Source organism: Astatotilapia calliptera, chromosome 23, assembly GCF_964374335.1.
Source record: "Astatotilapia calliptera chromosome 23, fAstCal68.1, whole genome shotgun sequence".
Classification (NCBI taxonomy): domain Eukaryota; kingdom Metazoa; phylum Chordata; class Actinopteri; order Cichliformes; family Cichlidae; genus Astatotilapia; species Astatotilapia calliptera.
Window position 1 is genome coordinate 39,857,371 of NC_137443.1, and position 23,282 is coordinate 39,880,652.

The 23,282-nt window shown below is 43.1% G+C and overlaps 1 protein-coding gene across 3 annotated transcripts in view; it reads left to right on the forward strand.

Moving 5' to 3' along the window:
* The window catches only part of pard3ba (par-3 family cell polarity regulator beta a), a 206,833-nt gene that overhangs the window by 73,824 nt on the left and 109,727 nt on the right, over positions 1-23,282 (forward strand). For all 3 annotated transcript variants that reach the window (XM_026157796.2, XM_026157797.2, XM_080296899.1), the window contains 6 exons: positions 5,988-6,173; positions 9,451-9,612; positions 10,740-10,814; positions 18,130-18,262; positions 19,431-19,572; positions 23,152-23,249. In XM_026157796.2, the coding sequence (XP_026013581.2) occupies positions 5,988-6,173; positions 9,451-9,612; positions 10,740-10,814; positions 18,130-18,262; positions 19,431-19,572; positions 23,152-23,249 (796 nt within the window). The remainder of the gene's footprint in view (positions 1-5,987; positions 6,174-9,450; positions 9,613-10,739; positions 10,815-18,129; positions 18,263-19,430; positions 19,573-23,151; positions 23,250-23,282) is intronic.

A 23,282-nucleotide genomic window follows, 5' to 3' on the forward strand; every position in this document is an offset into this window, starting at 1 on the left:
TAAAAGAGGAGCTGGGGTGGAGGTGGGTTGCAAATTGGCTTGCATGTCACAGCAGGCCTGACCAACGTAGGCCATGTCCACACTAATAAGTTTTCCTTTGAAAACGCATCTTTTTCTCTTTCGTCCTTTCGCCTTTCGTCCACACTGAAGCAGCGTTTTTGGTTAAGGAAAACTGAGCTTTTTGAAAACGCTCTCCAAGGTGGATACATTTGAAATTTAGACTGCAAAAACAGAGGCTTTTGAAAACAATGATGCATTTTAGTCATATGATGCAGTCATGTGACCAGTTCAACTAAGGTGGCGGACGGCATTGTACAGCAGTTGTTCTATTTGCTCCCAATTTTTACAGCCCTATTAAAGATTTGTAACAGTTTGTACATAGCTCCAGATGCTCCAGATAAACCTCGACGTTCCTCCTCGACGTGTCAAAGAGACGGAAAGTAAACAAACGGCTGACGGAAATGACGCAGGTCGAATAGTTTTCATGCGTGCGCACTACAGGAACGTTGCGTTTTCAGTGTGGATGAAAACGATAGTGTGGACGCAGAGCGTTTTTAGACGAAAACGCTGTTTTCAAATTTATCCGGATTAGTGTAGATGTAGCCTTAAAGATTGCATCCTACATGCAATTAGTCAGGAGGATGCTTTCAGCTGATCTATCAGCTGATGTGGGCTGACACTGAGAGCAGCTGATCTGTCGGTCTATCAGGCCTCACTGACCTAATGCGGTGCTCACTTTGTGCCAGAACTTCAATGTCTTTGTGAAATTTGGTAGAATTCATTACTTTCAGGAGGCTGCACGTATGCACGCATAAAAATTAATCAAATTTAATTGAAATTAAACAAGTAAGGCCTTGACTGAGGCACACGGGGAGGTTAGAGGTCAAACCAGCTGTGGAGCAGCTGATCAGGGTCCAGTGTTTTGCCAAGGGGCACTTCAGCAGAGCAGGCACTTGGTGGCACAGCAAGTTGAAGCGAAGCATGACACTGCAAGTCTAGTTTTTATACTCCCCGTGCGACCGCTGCCAACCCATAAGATTCTCTCCTCCGGTGCTCATATAGTCTGTTTTATCTCGCTTGTACAAGTAAAGTAGACTTTTAGAGGAACTGGCTGAACTGCTGATTGATTAGTTTCAATGGAGGGAGGGGAGTTACTGATGTTTCATGAGCAGCGTGCGGTTCTGTGAAAGCGCTCAGCGGCGCTGGGAGGCATGCTGGTCTGTTGTAGTCAAAAGAATAACAATAAAGCGTGTGAATTAGCCTCCTTATTAGGATACAAAAAAGCCGTCGATTTTCTACCCCATCTCCTGCACCAGCGCACACTCTCTGAGTAATTAAAAAGTGATAACTTCTAATCACAGTTTCATTCCTGTCAGCATTTCTGCATCTCCTCCGCTCGGCGCGCTCATTATTTCACGGGGCCTCGTTTTGTTTCGGGGCGGAGATTAGAGAGTTGCTTTGTAATGTTTTTTTCTGTTTTAAGCGGGTTTTTGTCAAGAGCAGGATATATATGTGTGCGTGAGAGAAAGTGTGTGTTTGTCATGCCAAGGACAGGATGGGGGGGTCACTCTGCACATGGCTGACCCACTCCTGCCACCAAGCCCAGGGCCAGCTCACAGGAAAAAGCAGGTTGTGAGGAGAAAAATAACTTTGCTGTGTTGCTGTTGTCTTTTTCATCAACTTGGCCTCTTTGGCTGTCTTCTTTTTATTTGTACACATCCCGTCATTCTTCCTTCTCTTTTTATTTTCCCTGTCAGGAGCTCTTCACGCCGTTCCAGAATTATCCCCCAATCAGTCATTTTTTATTTTCCTTTCTCTTCATTGTGAGGTAAAGGTGTAAAGCGGCGAGGAGGCAAGACATTAAGGCGATTAATTGGCAGCTCCATCGTCGGCGTCAAGCGCGGCGAGATCGCATCTTAATTGAATGTCGCTCTCACCGCTAATCCCCCCGCTTTGAAACCCCCCATTTAGAAATCCTCAGCGACAAAAGGCTCTGTGTGTAATCGCCGTGTGTCACCCCTCCTCCTCCCCTCATCTCCTCTTTGCCTCCCGCCCTGGGGTAAGAAAAAGCTCCTTTTTGTCCCCTCATTTGGGTGTTGAAGAGGGTGGCCTCACTCCTGACTAAAAGCTTGTTAAAGATCCATTGCTGAGGGCTAACAGCGGAGGGGAGAGGCAAGGGGCCCCACTCGCCTGGAGGATGCCATTTGCCCCCAAGGAACGGGCATTAGCGGGAATATCAGCGATGTGTGGGAGTGGGTTTGCGTGGTTGGACCACTACTGAGAATCACTTGGTTGTGTAAATAAATATAAATAAGCAGTGAGTTAGAATAAATAAACATCTTGTTTTAATAACTTCTCAGTGTCTTTTTTTCAAGAGCCTGCTGTGCTCTGATGTGTCCACCTTCACCTCGTGTGTTATTGCAGTTAGATCACAGAGGTATTTAAAACCTCCCAGGTTGCCACCTGAGTCTTCTCAAGTGTCTCTCAAGCAGGAAGAAGCAGATTGTCTTTGTAATGCCTCTGGTTTTGAGTAGCAGCACTCTGAAATGCCTTGTTGATAAAAATAAGCCCCGACTGAAAATCTCAAATTATACTCGAGCAGAAAATAGATTCTGTGACTTTTGAAGGTTGGGTTTTGCTCGTTATTCGTATCGTGGAACTGATTATGAGCACCGAGTTAAAGATGTGTAACGATAAAGCTATCGTTTCATTTTTGAATGTTTTGTGCAGATTGGGGTACCTCTGTAGGCCAGAATGTAAAATGAAAACGCAGAAATGACCCTATTTCCGATTTGAAGTCTCCTCTTAACTCAAACACATTTTTACGTACTGTCATTTGAGTGCAGCCTGATGTATGTGCAGAGTTTGAGACCAGCGAGCTGTTGGCCCATCAGAATGAGAAATGTTTCTAACTCACCTTAAAGTTTACTTCATGCAAGAAAATGATGTGACAAGAGTAATGGAGAAACTGGAAATTTTCAGTGCACGTGCACTGAAAACGGAATTTTCCGTGAGATAGGAGAAGGAGAGCTCTTGACCTCACCAGGGAGATGAGGGCAATTCTGGGCTAATCCATATTACTCTGAGGTGGGTCTTGAACATTTTTGAACTGAGGTTTCTTTAACCTCTGTTTTCAAGACTGGAAAATGAGGTGTGAGAGACCTGACCTGAATTAGGGACATTGCAGTTTGATAAGAAGTAAGTCCTTATTACTGGGGTTTGCTAATAGTTGTAGTGAGAGCACTAACAGGGACTGGAAAGACGGAGCTGTCTCATTCGTTGGCTCCCTGTAAAATCCAGAGTGGAATTTCAAATCCTTCAAATCCTTTTCCTCACATACAAAGTCCTGGATGATCGGGCCTCATTATATCTTATCATCTGGATCAGGTTATAGGCTCAGGCTGCTAAACTACCTCCACTTTCCTCCTGTGCATGTGCTGCTATTGTCTTCAACTTTGTCGTCTCTCTGCCAAAGTTTGTGCTTTGTCTGGTTTGTTAGTCACCTCCCTGTGCTCTTCTCTCGACTCCCACTCCAGCTGGTTGCAGCAGTGAGCTGGTTCTTTATTTCCACCTACTGTTGCAGATCTCTTGCTCATACTGGATTGTCGGGTTCCTAATGTCTATATTGTTGTGGGGTTTTTGGCCTCGAGATGACTGCTGTTGTAACTTGGTGACGTACAATGAAAATGAGCTGAATAAATCCCAGTCAGCTTGCCCACCCGGTCCTCTGCAGGGGTGGGCAGTATTTACTTCATCAAGTCAAGAGTCAAGTCAGCTTCCTCCCACCATCCAAACACATGCGTGTCAAGTTAGCTGGTGATTTACATTGGCTGTAAGTCTGAGTGTGAGTGCATCCAGTGCATACCTTTCATCATGTGACAGATGGGATAGACTCCAGCCCCTCTGAACTGGATAACTGGAAGAAGATGAGAAACAAATAAGGATGAAATCAAAGGCAGCCCATCGTATATTCACATGGAAAAAAAGTGCTGACCGTTTCTTTTTCCAAAGACGGCACAGGATGCAAATGCTTATTAATTCCCACCTCTGTCTAATTCTTCTTTATATTGTGATGAAACTATAAGTGCTCTAGGTTTGCTGTACTGTACAGTGCATGCCACTTTGAAACCCTCCTCCAACTGAGCTCATCTTTGTTTCTGATTTAATCAAGGGCATATCTGATGACAGTGATGCCTGCTGTATTTGTTACTGGTGTTTCTCTCAGGTGGTCCCAGAGCTATAACACTTTTAATTAAAAAAGAAGAAGAACTTGATAACACCTCTTTGTAAAGCAGCCTACAAGTAAGCTGAATTTGAGCACCTGAAAATAGGTGACTGTTTTTATAGAACTGACCAAGCACAGTGTATCGGATCAGTGCTTACCTCTTTGCTACCATGCAGACGGCCTTCTAGGTTTCCCTCATTTCCCATCACTTAGTCGAGAGGTTTGACTCTCTCTTTGGAGCTGACTATCCCTCCAGGCTCGAAGGCTTTAACGGGCTGTTGTTTTAATTAAGCACCCAGACAAAGCAGCGCTGACAAGGGGGGAGACGGTGTTGCAGGTCTGGAGGATCACAGCGAGTCAGGAAGAGTGAATTTTTCTTTTTCTCTCGCTAAAATTATACTTGAGGACATATTTGACTCCCACATCCTTCAGCACTGTGCCACGATGAGAGGGGAATGTGAACATGGATTCCTGCTTCACTGAAGAGTGAGGTGTGTGATGTAAGGCTCCCGCAATCCTGCCGTGGGTACTCAGATCTTTAAAGCTGTGACAACCGGCGTGGCGGTGATAATGTATATGCATATTCCTAACAAAATCCAATCTGACATTTACTTATCTTATGAGTCAGAGCTGACTTTAAAGCGCCTATTGTCTCTGCCGTATTTTTTTGAAACCTCTCGCATACTTTCCGCCTCAACCCGAGCAAGAATAAAAAGAGAGAGCGAGAGATGTGTAGCACAAGCATATACACACAACCCCTCTTAACCTTCCATCTCTTTTCTCAAAAAAAAAAAAGAAGCTTGGGAGTGAAGTGGTGTTGAGGAGACTCCCCTCCGCAGGCTCTCTTTCTTTCTTTTCCCCCCTGGGTGTCTGAACCTGGCATTTTCCCTTTTGCTTGCTCTCCATTTTGCCGTCCTCTAATGACAGACATTTTCCTTTTCTCTCTTTCCGTCGCCTCTTTCTCCCTTGCTTTCACTCCCCTTCGTCTCATTTTCGGAGCAGTGCTGCTGTTGGTCATTTTCCTCACATTAAATGGCAGCAGACGGGTAGGGTGTGGGCGTGGGGTGGCGGATGTGAAAAGAAAAAAAGAGCGTCAGAATGTAGAGGAAAGAACCCGCAGGTGGAGAAGGGAGGGACGTATAGTGAGATTGAGAGATTAGGACGAAATGTAACGAGGTGGGGGGGTGAATGAGAGAAGAAGTGGATATACCTCAGGGACGGGTTATTACTTTTAAATGCTCCTCTGCGCCACCATCCTCTCCCCTCCTCCTCTCCTCTCCTTCCCCTTCCTCCCCCACAGGGCTCCAGGAGGAGGTATGAAAAGGTTATTATGTTTCCTTTAGAAATGGCTTGCTCTCCGTCTACGCCTTTCATCTCCAAATGGAATAACCTCTCTACAGTAGCGTGCTTATTTTTCTCGCTACACCTTCATCTGTCTTTCCAGTACACAACACACACTCCTGCCGTCTCCTTTCCTTTTCTCTCAGTTTTTTTTTTCACTCCCCACAGCTGCCTTCCATCTCTTTAATCCATCTCTCACTCCTCCTTTTTTTTTTTTTTTTTTCGTGGTGTTGAGTATAGTCGGTGCACTGTGCTGTAGGTACATGCCTTATCAGTCAGTTCAGTTGGGTATGGTGCTCCTGCCTCACTCATCAGCTATCACACTCAGCAGTTATCATGTAAAGTATGCTCTAGGTGTATGTGTGAACAGATTATAGTGTTTTACATAACACCTGAGCCTCTGTTCTTTACTGTTTTTCAGAAAGGGGAGGACTTGAGCAGTCGGGTGATGGAGGATGGCAGGGAGCAGCTGATGTACGAGATCCCGCTCAATGAAACGGGCTCGGCCGGCCTGGGGGTCAGCCTAAAGGGGAACAAGTCCAGGGAGACCGGAGAGGACCTGGGAATCTTCATCAAGTCAATCATTCATGGAGGGGCTGCTTATAAGGTATGAAATAGACACATCCATGTTTTCAGGCCTTTAGATCCCACTTTTATGTAACATCCATCCATTCATCCTTTCTTCCTTCCTGCCTTCCTTCCTTCCATCCATCCATCTTATCCAGTTCAGGGTTGCTGGGGGGCTAACAGACAGCTCACTTTGTGAGCTCAGTGTAATTGTTAACAAATGGTTCCCAGCCTGTTTCACCTGACATAACCCTCACAAACTCTTCCAACACCTTTCACATTCAGGTGACTGTATTTTAAACTGGATCTGGATAACTTTCAGTATTTCAGCCATCTACAACTATTAACTTAGTATTTCAAATATTCAACCAACCCTCTGACCTATTACTCATTTTAAAAGGCTATTCATTGTATTAGTAATTTCATTATGGAAACTCTTGCTAACCCTAATTGAATAAGTAGGGCTTGTTTGGAAGGGTTCCCAGGAGAAAGCCTCTTCTCTCTAAAAATGGCTTAGGTTTCCAAAGTTGTATCTGAGGAAACCACAAGACTCAAAGTACAGATGGAAAAAAGGAGGCAGAAAGGATAGACTGCTAATTGGAAGGTTGGTGGTTCGATCCCTGGCTCTTTCACTCTGCGCGCCACAGCATCCTTGGGTAGAATGGTGAACCCAGCATATTTCTTACCACCTCTAAGGCACGATGGATGAGGGGTGATGATTTGGGCTTGTTTTGCAGCCCTGGGCACCTTGCAGTCATTAAACTCATAACAAATTATTCTAGAAGTTGAATATGAGGCCACCGGGACAATGACCGCAAGCAGAAAAACCTACAATGAAGCGGTCCAACTCAGACCTGATTAAAGTGCTTTGGTGCGACCTTAAGAGAGCTGTGCATCAATAAAGTCCCCCAAACCAACGCTGTAAAGGAGAGCAGGCCAAAGTTCACAGTGATGTGAGAGACGGAGAAAACCATCACTTCAACCTATTGCTGCTAAAGGTAGTTCTGCAAGTCACCGAATCATGGAGTGTACTTGGTTTTTCACAGGACTCTATGCAGTCCTGTGAAAAACTATATTTTTACAGGACAGAAGAAGACCTGTATGTTGACATGTTTCTTTAAGAAAAACAAAATCCATCTCACCAGAACAAAAAAGGCATTTTAATTGTCATTTGAAGCAGTGAAATGAGCTAATATTTCCCCTGTTCTAAGCAGAAACGGCTCCTGGGGGATTTACAGGTTAGGAATCGATCTGCAATTTTTTTTTTAAATCTCAGACTTAAACTGTTCAGGCTTCTTTGATTGATCGTTTTATTCAGTTTTTGTTTCTCCCAGGTACATAGAAGAAATGTCATGGGGATTGTTCTTATTGTCTTTCTTTTTGTTTCATCTAGTTGTATTTAGTCACTCTATTTCCCCTGTTTTCTGATGTCTTTCTCTGTCATTTCCTGTCATCTCCTCTCTCCCATTTCCTGTCATTCTCTGCTTCCAACCCCGCCCCCTCTTGGTTTCCCTTAACCTTTGACACCCATTGACCCCAAGTGGCCTTGTCACATAAGCACTGCAGCAGTCTTATCTATATCACTCAGTGCTCACTTCAAGTTGTGAGTGCATCAGGAAAAAAAACATCCTATTTCAGCACTTTGGAGACTCCTCTGCTTGGCCTCAATCTGTGTCCGCCAGCAAATGTCACAAGTCTTTGCGCCTCTCGTCGCTGCCCCCAGATCTGCTCTGCACGACAAGGAGGCGCAAAGACGAGTGTGCCGTTGTAGATAAATAGCTGTTCTGGGATCAGGCAGGCCAGACAGAGGCTCCCAAAAGTGCCTTCAGAAGTAGTTTTCAGACATCTGCCGATGCGGATAGCGCTCCGACAGAATGTCGTCGTAAGATCTGCGGCTGGCTGCGAAACTGGTCTCTGGGACAGAGTAGCGAGGCAGGGGAGACAGACAGCAGCGAGGAACGGAGGGAAGGAGCCTAATGAAAGAAGACAGCGGGTGAACGAGTGCAAGAAGGGAGGGAATCTGAGAAGGAAGAGATGAGCTGTATCGAACGAGAGAGCGACGCAAAGAGGCGAAAAAGAAAATTGAAAAGTGTAGACACTCAGCAGGAACGCAGCGCGTAAGAGTAGATACTGTATGTGTGCGTGTGTCTCCTCCTCGACGTCGATTCATGCTAATGAAAAGCAGCTAAGGGCCCTGATGAGAGTTTGCAGCGGCAGGCCGGTGCAGAGGGGGGAACCCGGGCGTCCCCTGAGCCTGACTGACACACACACATCATCACACAGCAGGCACAGAAAAGGAGGAGATGAGGAAGAGACGTGGCGAGATCTAACCTATTTCCATTAAATAGTTTTAGGGTGGGAGGAGGGGTGTCAGGCCGGGGGCCTCAATTATATATATATATATTATAAAAAAAAGAAAGTTCTTTGACTTTACCCCTAATCCTGTCACACGATCATTTCAAAGAGTATGCTGAGAAAACAAATTAAATTTACATGTATCGTGCTGCAGCTGCTTACATGGAGAATGAAGGAATTAATGGGGAATATCACAGGCGTCTGCCGTATTTGGGATAAGCATCAATTTTTGATGCCATCCTTGAATTTGATGCCAGGCCTTAAACTCTGGGTGTGCTTCTGGGTGTGCGCGTACGTGTGTGTGTGTGGTGTCATTTTTGAGGTCAGCCTAAACGGTGCCTTGTTAATGCGGTGGGGTCAAAGGGCAGCACTGACCATAATGGGATCTTCAGACTTTCTCACACACAGGAGTCTCTCCCTGTGTCGTCTTGTGTTTTCTTTCATTTATTGCCTTTTTGCATCACTCTCTTCATTTGATCCCCTCTCTCTCCTTCTCCCTCACTGGATCGTTCATTTCCCTCCCTCCCTCGCTCCCTCGCTCTCCCTCCAGGGCACTATTCTGTGTTGCCTCTCTACAAGAGGCTGCTATTTAAAACACTTAGAAGTGATTTAGTGCCCACGGAGGCTATTCCATTAGCTGCTCTATGTATTTATCATGGCTCTCTCGCTCTCAGTAGATTGCTAACTCTACAATTTTCTTGCCTACCCCTTCTTCCATTTTCTTCTTTCCCACTCGGCCTCTCTCTCACACACCCACACACACTTTATACCTCTCCAAATTTCTCTTCCTTACTTTTAAAACTTTATCAGTACCCATTCTAGTTCGTTTTAATCTTTTTACGCTCTGCTCACTTTGATCTCATTTTATTATTTTACTTAAATTGAGTAAATAAAGTGTGACCGCAAAGGACACGTTCAGGTTTTCTCTTAAAGCGCACCTAACGGTCGTCTTCTCCCAACAGGATGGCCGTTTGTGTATAAACGATCAGATGATAGCGGTGAACGGCGAATCGCTGGTCGGGCGCTCCAACAACGCCGCCATGGAGGGCCTGAGGCGGTCCATGTCGTCGGAAGGAAACACCAGAGGCACCATCCAGGTGGTTGTTCTCCGAGCGCCCAAGCAGGTACAGCAAGCTTTGTTTTTGTCATCCCAGAGCCAACTTCTGTGGCATCGTGGGATTTTTTTTTTGAGAGCTGTATTTCAGAAATCGAGAGCTTCATCGCCAACTAAGATGTTGCTGTTAATAAAAAAAAATTTAACTGATGGAAAGCAGTGACGTTTTTAGGCCACGGAAGTGCTCAGGCGTAATTTTGGAGGTCTTTGGAGTCTGAAGCCTTGGAAAGAGCAGAGAGGTTCACATCAGTGGCTTGGAAGGAGCCACGATGGCTCTGTCTTGATACAGTCCTGCAGACATCAGTCTTTTTCAACTCTTTAATCCAGAAAATATCCAAGGCGATGAGTACGCCCGTTTATTCCAAAACTTTTGCATGTTTTTTCATGTTTCCTTATGAGCTAAATAAAAGTTTTAGATTCCCAGAGTCGGGCTGGATGAATTCGGGTACATTAGGGAATGCCTGCTGCATTATGAAATCCTCTGCACACCCTTATACGTTCAAAGATTATTCACATCATAAGCAGCTGCCACAGTTTTGACAGCAGAATCAATTAAACATATAATTCGCTTTAGGATGATTTTTTTCTCTCATGTTGTCATCATTTGAGGCTTACACTTAAAAAAAAAAGTGCTGCTTATACAGTAAACAGTAAGTGGGTTGGCAATGTGAAATCAGGCTGAAGTACTAAATCTTTTTACAAAACCCAGTTAAATTGATTGTGGAGTGACACAGATGGTGTTCTTTCTTTCTTTTCTTTTTTTTTTCTGTGACAAACAAAACCTTTTCCAGTATTCAGAAAGCCCCTCAGCTCAGTCATCGTAGAGAAGTGCTTCTCATAAACACTTTTGGATAGAAATAATGAAAATAAAGGCTCCCCGTGCGACTGTCATGCTGTGTGATTTGTTTGGCTGTTAAGACTGCATAAGCTACATTCTCGTGACAGTTTTTTTTTTTCACGCAAAATAAAAAATCAACCCAGAGAAAAGGTAGGCGATTTTTACAGCTTTAAGTTTAAGTTGACACCCAAACAAGAAGCAGCAGATAACAGTGTTGTTTATTTAGGAGGCCTTCGATAAGCTTTGTGCCACTTCAGTCGCTATAAATGCGTCAAAATGACTTTTTTTTTGCTTTGCAGATGGGGAATGCCAACTCCACTTCAAACATCTCCACCAACCATCAACCCAACATTCAAGCCGGCTACAGCAAACAGGTACGAACGGGTGACGGCCGCCACCAATCGCAGCCATCTCCGCCTCCCCGCTCCTCGTCTTTTTTCCTCCCCTCGCTGAGGCGGCGGGCGACCGAGCCGCTGCCTCCGAGCCACAGGCAGCGTTACGCACAGAGGCCAGGGGAGACGCACACCAGATACACCTATGGATTTAGCCGCACTCACGGGCGTAGCGGTTACACATTTGGGTTCAGACAAAGGGGTAATGAGTGCAGCGATGATGACGGCGAGTACGCACAGCACCGCCAAACAGTGCGCAGCTCAAACAAGCCGACAGAGGGAAATCTAAATGGGGAAAGGTGTGAATGCAGCCAAACGCTCACGGACGCGCACGCCCACAGCACGCTCGATAACGCATGCGGTCACAGTGTGCGCGACTCTCAGGGCAACACGCAGCGTGACGTGGACACACGCGGCCACGAGGGCAGGCGCACGCGTAGCCGCACGCTGGATGATCTCCACGACCACGAGAGTAACAGTTACACCGAAAACATCCGAGCGATGGCAGAGCAGATGTACGGGGACTCGCCTACGCACAGCAAGATACCCACTCGCGGTCAGAGTAACAGAAACACACACAGATCTGCAGACAGCTACGTGGACGCACACTCGCATAATTGCATTCACAATCAGTCTCTGACCAGACGATACTTTCAGCTCTGACCGAGTCTTAAGTGTGTGGATGATCTCATGCACACAGAAAAGATTTAACTGAAAATTAAGGAATTGAAATGAAACCAAAGCACTTTGGGAAAATATTCATTTTTATCTGTGTAACGTTATGAGCATTACCACCAATGAAATTATGGGGAGAACGTTTTTTCTCTTAGTGTGACTACAGTACAGTTTTTTTAGCCATCAGTGGTTTGGAAGCAGATTCATCTATCTGAGAGCTTTCCCTTTGCCAGCACCGCTAACTGCCACACCATTTTGTTCCCCTTTTAAAAAGTGACTCATAGCTCGATGCAGTACTAAATTCATCACTGCGTCTGACTCTCCTCTCTGTCACATTGGTTTAAATCACTAAACTTAGCTCTCTTTTTCTGTTAAACCCGCTACTTTGTCTGTGTGAAGTTTTCCTTTTTTATTTTCCATGTTTTTAAGAGGATGTACTCTTGCTTTCCTGTCTCACCTGCGTGTTTCTCCTCTGTTTAAATAAAGCTAGTGTGAAGCCTCCTGCATGCCTGTTTTTCCTGTTGGGTTTTCAGCAGCTTTCTTCTTTTTGGCTCTGCTCTTATTTATTAAATTTATTGCTTCCCTCTTCCCCCTGTTTTGGGCTTGGTGTCTCTTTTCTGTCTGGGTTTTAGTCCTTGTTCCTTCATGCATAAACGAAGGTGTTTCCTCAGAATTGAGCAACTTAAAATTCCCAATATTAACATAAATCACACGACTCAACATTTTTGTTTTATTACGTTTATTTATTAAAATATATGAAATATTTTATTATAAATAAAATATATTTATAATACATTTTTAAGACATATTTTAATATACATTTTGTTTAAAGCTGTAACATAGAAAAATCTATATCATACAGCATATATATCATGTATATTATGCGATGAACTAACAGGTCATGTTCATAGTCACTAACAAGTCATTTAATTAAATATGCAACGAAAAGTACGTTACAGTGCAACGCTTTTTAATACCAAATGGTTTTCTGTGCAGAGAGTTCAGAGGACTTGTTTGTTGAAGCAAACTAAAAGGTTCTTGAATCACACAGGATGCAAAAAGGTTATGTTCAGCTTAAAAAGCAGCTCAAGTTCGTGGATCGAAAAAGCTGAACTTGACACAAACGTTTACTCCAAAAGCTTCAAAACACATTTCACAGCAGCTTGGTGAGACTGCGTGACACAGAGGGAGACTTCATGGGTTGATTGCCATTGACCTGCACATTGTGGCATTTACATCTCGTCTATGCCTCGTCCCAGTGTGCGTGTGTGCATCTTTGTTATCAATCCAAGCCTTTGGATAAAAGCTATCAAACACAGTTCAAAGTTCAGTATTTATCTGCATAGTCCTTCTCGTCTCACCGCTTAACAGCCAGTCTGGTCTTTTGATTAAACAAACGGCTCCTAAAACGAAACGCCCTGACCCCCGTCAGCATCCCCGCCTCTGTCTGGAGCTGGCTTTGGGTGAGCACTGGATTATAGGGCCTGAAGTCCTAAACATGATAAACTGCCACATTTACCTTGTTACATCTAAGAATGACTTTTTTGCTTTAAATACACCCAGATGTTGTATTTCATTGTTTAGGTTTAAGTAATGAATCACTGGACTTGCCTAGGTTCTGATTTACTCAAACTTGTAGTCAGATGTAATTGGATGTTGTAGGTATTCTCAGCATGGATATATAGGGTTTTAAATGTTTTTGACAGATGTAAGTAAACATACACAGAAGGAGATCTATAAAGCTTGTGATTTTTCTCTCTAGTGCAAGCATGAGTTTGACATTTGCGTTTTTTCTGATGTAACTTTGCATCATATTCGAGGAAGCATGTGACGACCTACCGTAGGTATCTAAGCATTTATAAGGCTAAGTAGACTGATAAACAGTGAAAAAGGGATCGTAATTGGCAAAACGATAGACATATAAGTCATGTGGAACGGTTTCTGTTCCTCCGTTGCTCTCCACGTCTAGCCAATTGATAAGAGGGTTGGGTGGGTGACGCGGTAGGCTGAGGCAGGACTAAGCCTCTCTGAAGCCTTTTCTATGCAGCTGTAGGTTAAGACTGTCTGCAAAGACAGATCCCCCACACCCCTGTTTACTTATTGTTGTGGGATTAAGATATCTGACTGCCTGTCTGCCAGGCAGCTTTAAAAGCCTGAGGCAAACCGCAGGCCAAGGGATGGATGGATAGACGGACGGACGGGCAGATGGGCAGCAATGATGGGATTTATGTTAGTGACAGATGCGGAAAAACTGTCACAACTTTGTGTGCACATTCATACGGCACCCATATACGAGCTCAGTGTGATTGACAGCTGTGATGTTGTGACATATTAAGATGTATGGTAGCTACTAATGATACCCCAGGGACTGCGTGACATTGTGAATGCACCCCACCCAACACTTTGATATCAGAAAGCTGCTGGAACACCTTTCATTATTGTACGCCGAGTCTTAAGCCTGTGTGTCGGTGTCTGCTTTTGCTTGCTGTGTGTGTGTTTGACAGCTGTAGCGCCCATCTCTTTGACCAAAGCAGGCTTCTTTCATCCGCCAGCAGCACTGATTCCCATCACCGTTGCTAGTCCCTGTCTCCAGCTGCGGGGTGAGGGTCCTTTGTAGTTCTGGATGGCTGTTTTATAATGTGCCTGTCAGCACTTTCAGGATTATCTTAATTATTGTGTTTTCAGTGTACCCATGAACGGTATCACATGATTTTCCACTGCAGTTACTCATTTTTTTCTAATAAGGACTCCCAGAAGTGCATCTAAATGTGTATGTTTGCTAATTTTGTTAGCGAAGCTACCATCTTCTGTATCAAAGTTAGGAAATACTTCAGAAAACATTAGCTGATGAGGGACCTGGTCACAGCTGAGTCTCCATCAGTGACATATTTCTTCCTCACTTTTGATCAACCAGAATTCTTTTTTTTGTTTTTTAAACTCCACTGCACATCTGATCCTCAGAGGATTGTTTTAGTCTATTCACATTTCCTCCGAGCCCTGATCTAGTATTACCATCTGAGCTGAATTGTAATCCATTAGTTGCAAGAAGTGAGTGAACTGCAAGAAGATTATTGCAAATCCGCCCTTTTTGCTGTTGACTTGGACTTGACTGCAATTGCTCTTGGCTCGGGAAAATTCACATTTGATTTTTCATTTGTAGGATTTCCTTCATGAAAATTATCCCAGGCGATGTTTCCTTGCTGCTTTAGTTTTGTGCAGTTTGAAGCCACTCTTTTATTTATTTATTTATTTATTTATATATCTATATCTATGGAGATAGAGAGTGGGGCAAAAAAGTATTTAGTCAGCCACCAATTGTGCAAGTTCCCCCACTTAAAATGATGACAGAGGTCAGTAATTTGCACCAGAGGTACACTTCAACTGTGAGAGACAGAATGTGAAAAAAAAATCCATGAATCCACATGGTAGGATTTGTAAAGAATTTATTGGTAAATCAGGGTGGAAAATAAGTATTTGGTCACCTCAAACAAGGAAAATCTCTGGCTCTCACAGACCTGTAACGTCTTCTGTAAGAAGCTTTTCTGTCCCCCACTCGTTACCTGTATGAATGGCACCTGTTTGAACTCATCTGTATAAAAGACACCTGTCCACAGCCTCAAACAGTCAGACTCCAAACTCCGCCATGGCCAAGACCAAAGAGCTTTCGAAGGACACCAGGAAAAGTATTGTAGACCTGCACCAGACTGGGAAGAGTGAATCTACAATAGGCAAGCAGCTTGGTGTGAAAAAATCAACTGTGGGAGCAATCATCAGAAAATGGAAGACATACAAGACCACTGATAATCTCCCTCGATCTGGGGCTCCACGCAAGATCTCATCCCGTGGGGTCAAAATGATCATGAGAACGGTGAGCAAAGATCCCAGGACCACACGGGGGGACCTGGTGAATGACCTGCAGAGAGCTGGGACCAAAGTAACAAAGGTCACCATCAGTAACACACTACAACGGCAGGGAATCAAATCCCGCAGTGCCAGACGTGTTCCGCTGCTGAAGCCAGTGCATGTCCAGGCCGTCTGAAGTTTGCCAGAGAGCACATGGATGATACAGCAGAGGATTGGGAGAATGTCATGTGGTCAGATGAAACCAAAGTACAACTTTTTGGTATAAACTCAACTCGTCGTGTTTGGAGGAAGAAGAATACTGAGTTGCATCCCAAGAACACCATACCTACTGTGAAGCATGGGGGTGGAAACATCATGCTATGGGGCTGTTTTTCTGCCAAGGGGACAGGACGACTGATCCGTGTTAAGGACAGAATGAATGGGGCCATGTATCGTGAGATTTTGAGCCAAAACCTCCTTCCATCAGTGAGAACTTTGAAGATGAAACGAGGCTGGGTCTTCCAACATGACAATGATCCAAAACACACCGCCCGGGCAACAAAGGAGTGGCTCCGTAAGAAGCATTTGAAAGTCCTGGAGTGGCCTAGCCAGTCTCCAGACCTCAACCCCATAGAAAATCTGTGGCGGGAGTTGAAAGTCCGTGTTGCTCGGCGACAGCCCCAAAACATCACTGCTCTCGAGAAGATCTGCATGGAGGAATGGGCCAAAATACCAGCTACTGTGTGTGCAAACCTGGTAAAGACCTATAGTAAACGTTTGACCTCTGTTATTGCCAACAAAGGTTATGTTACAAAGTATTGAGTTGTATTTTTGTTATTGACCAAATACTTATTTTCCACCCTGATTTACCAATAAATTCTTTACAAATCCTACCATGTGGATTCATGGATTTTTTTTTCACATTCTGTCTCTCACAGTTGAAGTGTACCTCTGGTGCAAATTACTGACCTCTGTCATCATTTTAGGTGGGGGAACTTGCACAATCTGTGGCTGACTAAATACTTTTTTGCCCCACTGTAGATATAGATATAGATCTATAGATATAGATATATAGATATAGATATATATAGATATAGATATAGATATATATAGATATAGATAGATATAGATATAGAAAAAGAGCAGTTATTCAGGGGAGTGTATTTTTCTTATTCAAACAGGAGTCAAAGAAAGAGTCACTACAGTGTAATATTACAGGGTATCTTTTAGGGATCATTTAGGACATCTGAGTTTCCACATCTCTTAATGGTCACAGTATCCATTTCTTTGTGTGGATTTCGCATCAAGTTGAGAAGATTAGAAATTTAAATTGGACCAGCTGGTTTGGTCAAAAACAACGTGACGTGAGTCACTGAGCAGCCGTATTCTGAACAACCTGCAAATGTTGCACTGAGTGTTTGCTTAGATAAGTGAACAATTAATTGCAATAATCCAGATGTGATGAAAAATGCATGAATAACAATTTCAGTTCAGAGTGTAACTCGATATGAGTTAACATGGCAATATTTCATAACTGATTAAAAGCAAGAGCAAACCTGAGATATGAACTTCCAAAGTAAAAGTCGGGTTACTCCACAGGAAAAAGATTTGGCAAATATGGCAAAGCCATCGAGAGTTTCCATTACCTTAGACATAAATCTGTCAGGGGCACAAACGAGGACTTCTGTTTTTTCTTTATTAAGTTGGAAAATAATGTCACCCATCCTTTTAATAGAGTCAAAGCACCTCTGCAAGATCTGTAGCTTAGAAACACCTTGAGACTTAATGGAGATATATAACTAAATGTGTAGCTGTGATAACAAATGTCCTGAAAAGTTCTCAGAAAGTGCTGCAGATGGAGCAGATATAACAGAATCACTAAGGGCTTCGAAACAGAGCCTTGTGGCACACCATAGGTAAGAGAAGTGGAAAAGACCTGTACTTATAAGCAGGCACAGAAAAGGGTTGTTCAGACAAATATGATGTAAAGCACTTAGGAGAAGACCTGAGACGCCGTACTGTCTTCACAAGACATACCGAGGTTGAGGGTGTTGAACTCTCAACCGTGGGCTGACCAGTTGGTCACAACAGCTGTTTGCAGTTGTTAAATAAAAAAATTTTTGTTGACAGTCTAGTGCTAGATTTCTCTAGCAAATTGACTCTGTTTCGACTTGCAGAAGGATACAGGACAAGCTAAGGACCGCACATCAAGCACTGGTTACATATTTTCCTGGTACATACTCGTTGCACATCGGTTCTTGTTAACGTTTACACCACGATTGGTGGTTACGTTCATATCAGGAAGTGGTTGGAGGGATCAGATCATTGTGCATTTTGCTGGTCGTTTGCGCTTTTGTTTCACAACTGCCCCTTACGATGTGCTCAAGCTGATAAATCTGTCCTGGAGCCTCTTCCCCACATTGTGGTGACATTTAAGATTAAAGATCGACAATTTATTATTGTCCTTTTGACCGAACGAACCAGACTGCTTTACTGGTTTGACACCAGTAGACAAAAACGTGTACGTCTTCAAGAGCATGCCAAAACACAAAGACAGTATACCTTTGAAAGCAGGATTCAGTTAACAGGCTATAAATTTGACGCTTGTGTACTTTGGAATCTGGTGCTAGTATTCTGTAGCAGTGATATCTAAAAATGTGGTAAAAGTGAAATAAAAGAGACTCATTCATTACTGCGTAATAAAAGAAACACATTTTCTTGCATCTGAAACCTGACAACCATTTTCAGAGTTTCTCTTCTTCTCCCTCTTTGCTGACAGGACCTTCGAAGCCACGATTCATACCAGAGACCTTCAGGACCCACCAGAGCTCCGAACACTGAGTCCACCATGAATGGTGCGAGTCACACTCCAGCTACGCCGAACAACTACACACACAGCAAATCTGGAAGTGGTGAGCACACAACTGCACGCTGTTTGTCCATTTGAACTGTCAGATAGTCAACATTAGGCTTAGAGTGTTTGTGTACTCCCCTTATCTGCAGCTGAGTATGTACACACAGTATGTTTGTTTGTGTGTGTGTGTATTCGCGTTAGCTTATTTACGTGTGTGTGTGTATTTGCCATCACTGCACAGCGTGACATCCAGCCAAGGCTCCTGATACCATAGTGTTTTTTAGGTCACTGTAGCAGCCACCCTGAGCATTTTATAGCACCGCATTACAAATTTGTCACATCTTTCCCCGGCTCTGTCTTTGGATCTCTCCTCACTCTCGCCCCTGCATATTTTTAGCAGGAGAAAGGGAAGTCATTAACTGTGTTTTTCTGAACGCGCCGCTTGCTTTTCATGTGTAAAAGATCTGACCTTGGAATCATTACGCTGATGAAAAAGCTCCTGAGTGGGCCAGATTTGCATACGGGATATTGTGCGGCATGCGTGCTGTTGTGTTAAAGAAAAAGGGGAAAAAAAGGACTAACAAACTGTTTTAAATTCATTCTTTATCTCTTTCTCCCTCGTCTCCCACTCCCTCACCCCCATGGGAAGCCCGGGATGTTTTTTCTCACTGTCGGCCCTCCGTCACAGTGGAACAGTAGTGGAGTTTTACGACGAGGGTGGATTTCAACACAAAAGAGTTTACAGTGCGATAAACTCTTGGGGGTTTACAGTTTATGGAAATGCGTCAGGAAGTGTTTCAAATAAGTTACAAACGATTGTTGTGTCTGTTTTTTAGTTTGCATCTATTTTTGACGTAATGCTGAGCTCTTCATCGTCAGTATCGATCCTCGATTGAAGGACGCGCTATTTTTCATCGCGCCTGTAATTAAATATGTGACGCGCCCTGTCACCACTGATTGATAATATTTAGAAGTATACAGCTGCTAAAATGAGATCTCGTGATTGTGTGCTGCCGCTCATCGTTTATTAAGCTTTTGTTGCGTTCAGGATTGATGCTGGAGTTAATTCAGGCAGGGTTATTTTTGATATCGTCTCCAGCAAAAATCAAAGTGAAAGCTATGAACAAACAACCTGAGAAAAGCTTTGATTCATCCTGATAAACAAAATCTGTGTTGTTGTTGTTTTTTAAAAAATGTTTTACTTTTTTTTTTTTGTTTCTGCTCAGCTCCATCTCCTGCTGCGGTCGCCGATGACAGCTATGGTCACTACGGCAACGACGACGAGCAGCAAGACTTCCCCCCGCCGCCCTCCCCTGGCACTGTGGAGGAAATGAACAGAGAGTTTTTGCTAAACCCTTCATCCAACAGGTACCCCACCCCATTAAAACACACACACACTGCATAGAATACTTCATAATCAACCCTCTATTAAACTCCACACATAGGCTTACAGAGTTATTATGTTCTAATGGCGCTCTTAATATGGCCCTCTGTGTTATGAGATAAAGTAGAGCCATTACATTAAATATGACATTGTGAATATGCATTATTTAGACTAGATTGTCTAATTGCAGTAGCCTATTTGCATCACGCAAAACCAATTATATGCTGATAGCATAATGGAATAAATTCTGTAGGAGTTCATGGGCTCAGAAAGAGCTGTGATATTTCTGTTAGTATCCTGCTGTACAGTTGGCTGACACACTGAGAACAGAAACACAGGAAATTTATGTGAAACGCCAATTTCCTACCTGCTTCATTAGGATTACCTGCTAAGGAGATGTTCTGTCAGCAGGCTGTCAGGGCCTTTGAAAAACAAAAAAGGGATCTCTCCCCCCCCCCATGCTTTTCTATATTCGGTGGATGTAGACATAAGTTTTGATTTGACGCTCTAGATAAAGCACTCAATTGCATAAGTAGATCGCCCCTTTGTTTTGGGGCAGTGTTGAGCCTCAAATCAAATATTGATTTTTGTGTTTTGGATTAAAAGGAGGTGGTCTGATCATCATATAAAAATTCCATCTGACTAAACTAAAATGAAAACCTAATGTAAGGCCGTCCAGTAGGATTGCCCCTCTCTGTAAACAGCGATCTAGAAAGTGCTACCCAGATTGCTACAGGACTTTAGCATAGCATCAGGAAGATATATGAAGCTAGACAAAGCAATGAAAGCATGGTAACGGTAATTTAAGACTCGGGTTACTCAGAGTGGATGTCCTGCAAAAATCACACCGAGGTGAAGAAGAACACACGCATAATATTAAAGTACCTGCAAAAATGTACCCAACTTCCTAAAATCTTATAGTATGTAAACAATATAAGAATAACACTTAATAAATAAATGAATGTAAATTGAAAGCAGTCACAATTCTCCAAAGATATTTTGTAGCACGCCTGGAAGCTTCAGTTTTCACTAGAGATGGACCGATCCGATATTACGTATCGGTATCGGTCCGATACTGACCTAAATTACTGGATCGGATATCGGAGAAAAATAAAAAATGTAATCCGATCCATTAAATATCACGAAAGCACCTCACAAAACTTGCAACACGCCGTAACTCACCTCAGAACGTTAGCAGTCGGAGCAGTATGCATCACGTGATAGAGCGGCTGTGGCATGCGGGACCTGTCGGTGGTCTGGATAGCATTTGGAGCTTCGCTAGCAACCCGGCATTTCATCTCCGACAAAGTTATCCCGAGAGAAGTAAAGCAAGTGTGTAAGTCCATCTCTGAATGTTTGTAAAGCATTCCTGCGTTAAGCTTACCAAACGATATATGGAGCGACTGCCTCTTCTGGCTGCTACTTCAATCATGAAACTGCTTAATGATCAGCTGATCGGCTTTTCTGTCGCGAGTCCGTGTCTCTAGTTTGCTTTTGGCCCACTTTGCACCAGAAAGAGGAAACCAGCGGCTGAACAACAGCAGCACGTTTAAGCTTGATCAGCTGTTGTTAGAATTTATTTATTATTACTTTCTACTCGAGGATCTTTTTCTATGTAGCTGACGGCTGGTAACTGTGCAGGGGCGGATCTAGCAAAGTTTAGCCAGGGGGGCCGATAGGGCATTAACTGGGAAAAGGGGGCACAAAGACATACTTTTCTTTCTTATTCTCATTTAAAATGTCGAGCTTTTAATAAATAATTATCTGACACCCAAAGTTTTAATTTGATGTAAAATGAATAGAAGTCAATTATTGTATATAGTGACTATTAAGTCTAATATATATACCCTAGTAAGCTATAGTACTTTTTCCTTTGGGAAGGTACCATCTGTGCAGTCTGCAATTTTGTTGAAGAAAGATGTTGAATCTATTTAATATTTCTTGAAAAATAATTGATTTCTGTGCTTTTTTTTTTTTTCACACTGCATCAAATTAAGGTTGATTACGTCGATTAAGCATCATGAGGTGGAGCGTGAGGGGTGGTTCCCTATTTTTTATTTATTTATTTTTGTTGTTGCTGGGAGTTGGAACCCTATTAGTTAGGTTGCTTAATATTTACGCTAAGTACTCTTTAAAATACCAGAATAGGGAGGATGGTGTAGGTTTAAGTTTATTAGATTGATCAGTATTGCTGAACTATGAAATTTTTTTTTTTTTGCATACAGGTATAACAGAATAGCTTTAGTGTAGTTGTTGTTTTAAACTTGAGTATGAACTTATACAAAATGCAGCAAGATATTTAAAAAAAAAACCAGTTTTGTTGATTAAAAAACACTATATCGGATTCATATCGGTATCGGCAGATATCCAAATTTATGATATCGGTATCGGTATCGGACATAAAAAAGTGGTATCGTGCCATCTCTAGTTTTCACCATTCTTTGGACAAATGTAACAAAAAATGTCCCTGCACGCTAAAAACACTAAAAGGTCGTGCCTGCTTGAAAGCATGGATGGTGAAGGGAGCATCATGATTTGTGGAAAGAAGAATAAGAGCAGGCCTGCACACCGTGACCTGAAGTTTAGCTGTGTTCTGGTGACAAACAAGAAAACAACCCAGGGAACGGATGTCAATGAAGAAAATGTCACGTTTTGGAGTTACCAAGTCTGAACTTCGCCCAAATAAGATGTGGCAGGAACCGAGCAGTGATTACTCAATAACAGTTTACTTGTTATTAAAATTGTGTTTTTCCATAATGATCATATAATAATTTGGGCATAGTTGTGCATTTGTTAGCACTGGCACATCACAGGAAAAGGTTGCTGGGTTCAAATCTAAAGCCGGCTGGCTAGCTGGGGCCTTCCTGTAATGATGATGATGATAATATTTATAACTTTATATGTAGAGCATTTTTCAAAGCACAGAGATTTGAAAAAGAGATTTCATTCAATCACTGAAGCTCATGTACCCCCAGGGTTATATAACACAATACTATCACTGTGTAAATTCTGCCCCTCCCTAAGCTTCCTTCTGCACCGGGGTTTCTTCCTGTTAAAAGGGAGTTTTTCCTTCCCTCTGTCGCCAAGTGTTTGGCCAAAGGACATCTGATTGTTGCTGTTTTCTCTCACTTTCAATGTAAGGCAACTGTTGTGATTAGGCGCTATATGAATAGAACTGAATATAATGCACATATAAGCGTGGGAACTCTGTAAATCATCACTCTCAGAGCTGCTTCATCATATGAAAGATCAAATAAATCGAACAAATCTGTCAATCCAAGTAAATCTGGTCAGCGTGATTGTGATTCGTTGGCTCTAAAAGGCTACAGTGCATGTTTACGTTATCCCACTGAAGTGTCTGGCATCAATATAGTAGTTTCCCTTTAAGTTGAATGGAGACGGCGCGTGCTGGTGTTTTATTGAATCATGCCATCTGGACTGCAGGAAATTGAATCGTCTGTTTGAGTTTGATGCTCAAATTTTGTTTACTACGACTCTTTGTTTTTGTGCCAGGGCACAAGCTCGAACTTGACTCGATTAACCGATTGATTGTTGTTTTGCAGTGAGATTCAGAAGGTGTCCCGCGCCGCTCAAGCTTTCTACGCAGAAAATGCTAAGGACAACGTACCTCGCAACAGAGCGTCCAAGAGCATGGACATGGGTAAGCTTCACTCCCTCACCTCCTCATCAGTGA